General features: G+C 35.7%; 1 protein-coding gene across 3 annotated transcripts in view; it reads left to right on the forward strand.

Moving 5' to 3' along the window:
* The window catches only part of SLC26A7 (solute carrier family 26 member 7), a 148757-nt gene extending 145577 nt beyond the window's left edge, over positions 1 to 3180 (forward strand). For 2 of the 3 annotated variants that reach the window (XM_055116720.2, XM_055116719.2), the window contains exon 19: positions 102 to 3171. In XM_055116720.2, coding sequence (XP_054972695.1) covers positions 102 to 137 — 36 coding nt within the window. In that variant the 3' untranslated portion in view covers positions 138 to 3171. Of the gene's footprint in view, positions 1 to 101 lie in introns of all 3 variants that reach the window. The other variant, XM_003821136.5, reaches the window with a different exon arrangement.
* Positions 3181 to 9108: the final 5928 nt, after the last annotated feature.

Consider the following 9108-nt stretch of genomic DNA (forward strand, 5'->3'; position numbering starts at 1 on the left):
TAGCTGGACAGCTTGCTTCAGTTACTACTGTTCTTTTACTTTGGTACCAATTTAAGAGTTGAGTAAATAGCACATACTTATTTCTTCCTCTGGTATTTCAGAATTTGAGCAAACTCAGTGACCACAGTGAAGTCTGAGACCCTTTTGTCACAGTACAGCTCTTGTCTTTATCAACTGCCTGAAGAGGCCATATGCTGGCATTTTGCACAACTTTTTGGTTGTTTAGATCCTACAGATGACCTCTGCTACAATAAGTACGATGTGACTTAGTAACTGCATAGCAGTTGGAAAGAACTGCCGACTTTTTTTTCTCATTTTTGTTAGTAAGAAGATTCACTTAGTTATTTTATGTAAAAATCAGTATGTGTTTAGTTTTAGTGTCCTGAAGGGTAAACATGGTTTTATTTTACCATATTATTTTGTGTTGTTTTATTTCTATTGTGCTGTAAGTTGATGTTTAAAATTGAGAAATACTTTTGTCATAGGTAATTTGGAACATTTACAAGCCATTTGTAAAATTTTAAGATAATCTGTAACTAATACATAAAAACAACTTAGCAAATGTGCCATTTTCACACAACTTCTCTCTGTATAGGCCTCTGAAATATCAATAAGGCTAAATATTACTTTACACAGTAAGATGTGAAATTCACAAAAAGTAAGCCAAACAAAACAAATGAAAAACTGGAAATAATTCGTTTCCATATCTTTCCATACATCCATTTCTGAAGTATTCAGGAATGTTTTCATAATCGAAAGAAACGGGTATCCCAATAAAACCAAGTTCTTGACATTGGTCTGTTTTGCTGTGAATATTGGGAATGCTTAGGATCTTCAGACCCAATAGCTCTAATTTTAACATTTCTACCCAATAAGAGGCTCTGTTTTCCACTGAAGCTTTGTTGGAGAAAGAGAATATGAAAATTACACATTTTATAATTTTTAGATGAGAAAATACCACTAGCAGAATAGCTTTGTGCTATTCCAGTATAAGATGAACTGTAATAATTTTTGACTTCCTTATTTCAGAGATAGTCAATATAATATGTTTATCTATATCCATATGGATGGATAGGTAGGTAGATCTTCATAGATTTTTTTTTCTTTTGTTAGAGGAGAGCTTGATGTGATTATCTGCAAACCAACAGGATAATTGACAAATAAATGCCATAGGCTAGGCTGAACTGTATGTTACTGTTTTCATGCTTATACATATATTTTCAATCACATACAAGTACATAGAATTTCACATTTTAATTTAGCAAATTGATTTACCTAGGAAAAAATTATCACCTTCAAAGATAGGCATAGACACATAATTATGCTTAAGCTTTTAACAGCATTTTAACCGCTCTAAAAATTACCAGAGTAAGAAAAAGCTAGGTACTTTAAAGTGAGTTTGAGAAACAAGTTGAAACTAAAATTAAAATACCAGCCATTTAGGTGCTTTCTCTGGCATCTATAAAAGTAAATTCTAGTGCCTGCCAAGTGATGGATTGTAATGGTCTCTAGCAAATGTGTGGTAAACATTCATATGGCCATTAATTTTAACATTAAATCGTAGGTAGGGCTATGTAGTAAAATGAAAGAGAATTAAGAAAGGTTTCGAATTCTTATAACATATCCAGCCATTTCAATTTTGATTGAAATGAACTACAAAGAATAGTGTTTGTCCCTATGGTAGCCTCAGTCTCTTTATCACTAACTTGGATTGAAATGAGTGAGGCCAACTCACATTCCCATCAAACACTCTTCCAAGGAAAAGCAGAAGTAATAATTGGAGGTAAAGTTTCCTTAGAGGAAATAATTTTATTCTGCTTTGTCCAATTAAATTATTCCAATGGTGGATGGTAATATTCACCATCTCTAATTCATTGGTCACTGGTAGGTAAGCATGAGTTAAGGAAAGTCAGCAATGAAAATATATTTTGCTGTGTATAAATTGACATTTTGCTATGCAACTCCTGTAATTGAATTTGTATAATGCAGGCACTTTCTAATTTATTAGAGATTATGGATCAGTTCTGACATTAAAATCATAGTTAATTGATGGATGGTTTTTATAGTTTGTTGATAAAGTGGACACAGTATTGTCTGAGCAGTTATATTTTAATGCATTTCAGTGTTTATAGTAGAAGTTTAGTGGATAAAACTTTAAGTCCAATAACTTGGGGGTCAAATGCTAATGTTTTATTCAGTGTAAAGGAAGACCAAACCATGTACCTTATGAAGACCTTTGTTTTAAGACTTCCACACACCAAGGCTACAATGACTGTTAACCTGGAGGAAGTCTCTGGTATGGAGTTCTGAGAGCTTAAGAGCTAAACATGAGTTTAGACACACAAGATTCTAAAATGCAAATGTTTATTTTGAAACAGGCATTGACAACACAAAAACTGTGTAGTGGTCTTGATGCTGGATTGTTTCTAGAGTCACAATGAATTATTTTTATGAGATTACCTTATTTTTATATATGACAAACTACTTCTATAATACTTATTATGGTAAAATAAAATTGGAAAAAATTAAAACTGACCTATAAGAGTGTTAAGGACCTAATAGAGTGACATATATAAATTAAGCATAAAATATGTAACCAGGAAAAGACTGTTAACATTACATTTATGCAAATTAAATGCCCTTAAATTTCACCATTTGTCTTTCATTTTAAAGGTTATTTGCTCCCGATTATATGATTCAAGTGTTATAAGATTTAGCTTGAACTACTTTGCAGTAATTTATTTGACAGATCTCTATTCTATAAATGTGTAATGTGATGAAGAAAGAGATCTTTCTTTTTTAATGAAAACATTAATGTGTTAATACCCTGTATGGATAATGCTTGACATTTAGTGGTTGCCAAAATATATTAGTATATTGTTGAACATACATTATGCCTTAGAAATGCACATTCTGTATTTTGTGGGATGATAATCTAATTCAGTATAGAATATGCTGTTTGGCAATGAGTTTGTGGCCAGATTTCAAATAGGGAGTTAAGTGGTACTTTCACAATCCAAAGATTTTTAGTTAAAAATAATGTAGTCTAATATGCTGCAGTTATTTTTTATATTTTTCAATGCATTTAATTATCTTTTTTATAATTCTTTGTACTAACTCAGCATGTAACAACCAATTTACATGGAAATAAATCTAAATATGATAACTATTATGCTTAAATGGATTTGCGTCTATTATTTCATAGTATTTACTCTCCTGCAAAGCAAATAATACATACTGTTTCTTGGAATGACCGCAGAGTATTATGTGTTGAATATTCCTGGAAGTATCCATTATTCTTGGTAATTTGTTCTTACAAAATCTCAACCTAGGACTGTAAGATACTGTGCCTCAATTTATGGACTGCTGATAAGAATACTTTTTGCTATAAAACTACATTTAGACATACTCTTTTACCAGATTTACATCCTTTGCATTCCAATTTTAATTAATATATACATTTTAATTTTTTATTTGCTTTGGGTCTTCATTATATACTGTTGTTTGTCTTTCCTGACTTCCTAGGCTGAATTCAATATTCTTCAGTCTATTAAAGGCTACTTTTCCAAAGACAAGAAGCAAAGGAAGTCTTCTAGGTGTTAGAGATATGGCAGATAATAAAACAGAAAAAGAATAAAAGCCCTCACGAACTTTGTTCTAACAAGGGAAGACAAAATAGAATACATTTAAAATGCATTTATTGTAAGTTAGGTGATAATATGTGCCAAAATGAAAATACATTAAGGAAAGATGACAGGAAGTATGGCAGAGGATAAAGTGTTGCCTTCCTACATAGGGTGGCAGTAAGGTGATAAATGGTAGTGTCTTAGTTCTGGCTGCTATAACAGAATACCAGACTACAGCGCTTAAACAATCAAAAGTTAATTCTTAGTTCTGGAGTCTGAGGAGTCCAAGCTGAAGGTGCTAGTCAATTTGGTTTCTGGTGGGGGCTCTCTTCTTGGGTTGTAGATGGCCACCTTCAAACTATGTCCTCATATGGGGGAGAGAGAAAGAGTGAGAGAGAGAGAGCACTCTTCTTATAAGGACACTAATCTTATTGGATCAGGACCCATTCTTATGATGTTTAACCTTAATTACCTTCTTATAGGTCCTGTGTTCAAATGCAGTCACTTTGAGGGTGAGGGATTAAATTTTGGGGAAACACAATTCAGTCCACAACATTCTAGCCTTCACCAAATTCATGTCCTTATCATATGCAAAATACTTTCATTACATCCTAAGAGCCCCAAAGGTCCTGACTCATTCCAGCATCCACCCACAAGTCTAAAGTTCAAAGTTTCATAAAATATCATCTAAATCATACATAGATGAGAATAGAAACAAGATTAATTCTTATGCAAAATTCCCCTCCAATTGTGAACCTATGAAGCCAGAAAAGCTATAGGCTTCCAAAATACAATGGTGGCATTGTCATAGAAATGATATCCCCATGCCAAACAGGAGAAATAAGAAAGAAGGAAGTAGTGACAGGTCCCAAGCAAGTCCAAAACCTACCAAGGAAAATTCCATCAGACCCAGAAACAAAAATAATTCCTTTTGCTTTGATCCCCCACCTCTTTGACCCTCTGGGGTAGCAGTCCTGCCTCCAGAGTTCCACAGGGTGGTTCCACCAGGTGGTTCCACCCGATCGCTTTGCAGGGTCTTCCCACCCCTAGAACTTCAATTTGAGGCTGTCTGCTCTATTAAAATTGAGGCAATGATCCCACCCTTTGAAACCAAGGAGGCAGCATGGATGATCTCTGAGTTACTTGTGGTGTCATTCTTTCTTTTTTTGAAGAACAGCACGTTACAGCTGAGTAGCTCTATGGTGGTGTGCTGTAGAACCTAAAAAATCTGATCGCTGTCCTTCATTTTATTCCATCTCTGTCCCCTTCAGTTCAAACTGGTAGTGGTTTGCTGACATAATTTTATCTCTATTTCTGGCTCCTGCTGAGGTGGCTAATAAGCAGATTCATGGTTCATAACCACATTAATCTACTTATTAAATGGTTGTTTAGCCACACCCTTAGTGTTCTCTTCAGAACAAGATTTCTCATTTTATGCAACATGAACAGACTTATAATTTACCACATGTTCAACTTCTTGTTACTTTCTGCTTAACAACTCCTTGTTCAATTCCCCTTTCCCCTCATATTTTACTAAAAGCAGTCAGGAGCAACCAAGTCACTTGTTCAATGTTTTGCCTAGAAATATCCTCAGCTAAACATCCAGTTTTATCACTTGTGTTCCTACTTTCCAAAAAAACACTAGAACATGGTTCAGCCAAGTTCTTGACCACTTTACAACAGGAGTCGCCTTTCCTCCAGTTTCCAATAACATGTTCCTCATTTCTATCTGAGACCTCAGCAGAATGGCCTGTTATGACCATATTTCTACTAACCCTCCATTTAGGATTACTTATTTTTTCTCCAAGAAGATGGAGGCTTTCTCTTTCCTTTTCTTTTTGAGCCCTCACCACAATCGCCTTTAAGTTCATGACAGTCCTCTCACAGCAATCCAGGCTTTTTCTAGCATGCACCTCAAAACGCTTCTTCCACATTTTTAGTTATTTGTTACAGTAGTACCTCACTTCTCAGTACCAAAATCTGTATTAGTCTATTTGGGCTGTTACAACAAAATACCATAGACTGGAGGCTTAAACAACAGGAGTGTACTTCTCTCAGTTTCAGAGGCTACAAGTCCAAGACCAAGGTGCTGGCCAATTTGGTTTCTAATGAAGGCTCTCTTCCTGGCTAGTAGAAGGATGCCTTCTCTCTGGGTCCTCAGGGAGGAGAGAGAAAGAAAGAGTAAGCTCTCTGCTGTCTCTTTTATACAAACACTAATTTTATGAGATCGGAGCCTGACACTTATGGCCTCATTTACCTTTAATTACCTCCTTATAAGTCCTATCTCCAAATATAGTCACATTGGAGATTAGGGCTTCAATATATGAATTGTGCAGGGACACAATTCAGGCAAAAGCAGGGAGTTATGAATTTCCTAGAATTTTGACAATTTTCTCTTTTTTTTCAATCTGAAAACCAGCCTTACTAGAATTGTATTTTCATTTACTGTATGTCATGCTTTTGTATTAAAAACATAATAATTGATCATGGTCTGGTTAAAACATTCTGCTGCTAGAGACAGTAGGTTAGCATAGACATAACTAGTAATACCTGGCTACTCAGATGAGGCTGTGGCCGTGAAACAGTGATGTGTTCAGGAATGGGTTTGCAACATGCCAATGGTGATTCAGAAGCTGAGGCATATGATATTCTGGTGATGGTTCCTAATGATTAGCTGTCTCATTAAAGAAGATAGAATTGAAGTAGCTAGTCTCGTTTTCTCTAAGTTATCATACTGTTTTAACAAAAATAACAGCATAGACTTGCTTAATTTCACCAGTTGTCTCAGAGATAGGCACAGAGCACAGTCTTGCTGATAACTTTCCACTTTGAGTTTTTGCTTTCTTTTGTTTTGCTTTTTTTTTTTTAAAGAAGAATGCTCAGTTACTCCAAGTTGATTAAGTTGTTGGAAACAATCTCTTCCTATTCAAAAATCCTTACTTTTTTTTTAAAATTGATTCAGAAACAGGATTTTTTTTTTTTTTTAGACAGGGTTTCTTTCTGTTACCCAGGCTGGAGTGCATGTGGTAGTGTGATCTCAGCTCACTACAACCTCCGCCTCCTGAGTTCAAGCAATTGTCCCACCTCAGCCTCCCATGTAGCTGGGACTACAGACGTGCACCACCACACTTGGCTAATTTTTGTATTTTTTAGTAGAGATGAGGTTTCCCCATGTTGGCCAGGCTGGTCTTGAGCTCCTGACCTCAGGTGATAAGTCTGCCTCGACCTCTCAGAGTCCTGGGATTACAGACGTGAGCTACTGCACCTGGCCAGAAATTCATTTTGATCAAACTTATCTCCTTTCTCTTCTATATAATAAAGACTATTCCCTATAGTAAGTGTAGGAAGTTTTTCAGAATTTTTTTTTATTTGGAGCCTCTTGTTTTAAAGAGTCATTTAGAAATTGGCTCATTAATAAGTCCTATAAGTATCCATAAATTACAAGAACAGTTATTACATTAAAAAATAAAATACTTTGATAATAAAGTAAATAAAAATAAAACTAGAAATCTATCTTTATTTCCTTTACTACTAGAGCTACTTTTTAAAATCTTCTTGGTTTCGAAGCAATTTATGGACTCATAAGGCTAGAAAAGTGAGGAAATACAGAACCTCTTTTGGACTAGCATGTGTCTTCCAGATCAAATTTCATATTTAAACGCCTCTCTTTCTATACTTCCATTCACCTTGATTTATATCTTACAGGCTTCTCAAGCTTCCATGCTCCCTATTTTCTTAAATTTGTAGTTAGGGACCTATTGTTTAAATAGGGGTGCCTTCATTTATGCTAACAAAGCCTGAGAGAGAGGAGGAAAGGGAGAGAAGTGAACGCAATTTCTGGGCATTGAATGGATTTTGTGGGGAGAAATAAAGACTGAAGATAAGGCCAGGTTTACAAAAGATATTTCAGGAGAAAGTTAGTAGGTATGATTGACCCTGTGGTGGTATGATTTCAGGAGTATCTAAATGTCTCCTAAGTCCAAATATCTACTTCACAGTCTTCCAAGAGGCTTGAAGTTCTCATCATTAGTCATTCACTTGGGCTGGAGTAAATAGTATGTGAAAGGAAAAACACATGGAAGCCATTGTAACACATTGTGTTAGCCTTATGAAGAACTAGTTCATCTAAAGAGCTTATAAGACATTGTCCCCAAAGACCTGAAATAACAAAGCATACAATAAATTTTGATGAAGAAGGATGGTTAAGAATATTTTGGGTGCTGCAGAGGACAGGGTTTGGGGTGGTAGCATGGTGCTGGGAGGCAAGATGGGTGGTGAGGGGGAATGGGTGGGGGAGGGGAGGCAGGCTGAGTGACAGGCCTCAGGCATTTTTGGATGACCGGTTCTTCCCTTGCTCCCAACCCCTGGTGACACAGACATGGCAGAACTGGGTTTCATAAAGCCAAACACAATTCTTCCCACACTGCAACTCTTTCTGGGGCTCGGATCTATGCCTTTTGCTTTGCCTCAGGAATTCAAATTTGAGAATAACAGTGTGATTGCCCTAAATGGGATTGACATCTAATTTCTGTCTCATGGAAACCTTTTGTTTTTCCAATTGTCCCTCTTCACCTAGCCAATGAAAACATTGAAGTAGTAAGGGTCTAGCTTAAGAGAGTAGAGGTTTAATCAATTAAAATCAATCAAATGATGTTGCGAGAGTCCTCCTGAATCTTGTTTGAAATGCGAACCTTATAACATCTACACCAGAATTGTCATGAGTGTTTGTTTGCTAAATGCAAACAGATTCCAATGGCCTACAGAAGACTTAGTGAGTCAGGATTTATTTGGGGTGGGCTTGGGAATATGTATCTTAAAATGATAATCCCTTTAGTTTTAGACCCTAAAGTTTAGGATCACAGTCACAAAGACTTTCTTTAGTCTGGTATTTAAAAGAAGCCCTGTACTATAATTCTTAGGTACTTATGTTTTCATCACTTCATCTGTTTCAGCTTGTGCATCAGTCATAATGTATTGTTGCTGTGTAGTATCCCTATAGTGTTATTCTTAGGTAACAAAAACTGGGTACATAGTTATGTCACATTGCAAAGGACAATGTCAAATTAACCAAAGCCTTTGCTCAATATGATTATGTAAGGTCAGAAAGTATCTGAAACATATTATCCCTATTCATATATTCTTGGATGACTTACAATAGTTTTCCTAAGACTGGAAGTTGGGATGTAATATCCCTTATCATGGAAAATTTAAATCTTCTCCTTGTTTCACAAATTTATACTTTTCCAACACATATTGATGTAGTCATATAAGAAAATGATCCCATCCTCCGAGTTGCCTCTCATACACATCCACTAAAAATACATCGTAAAAGAAAAGGAGATATTTCCCTTCCAGCCTGAGGCTATATGGGTAATTATTTTCTTTCAACACCTTCATTGAAATTCCCTGTGTAATGCTACCAGAGTGAATTATAGTTAAACCTTTTATTCTGCACATATGGAGCTGGAATAAAGAGATGGTG

The sequence above is a fragment of the Pan paniscus genome, chromosome 7, assembly GCF_029289425.2.
Source record: "Pan paniscus chromosome 7, NHGRI_mPanPan1-v2.0_pri, whole genome shotgun sequence".
Taxonomy (NCBI): Eukaryota; Metazoa; Chordata; class Mammalia; order Primates; family Hominidae; genus Pan; species Pan paniscus.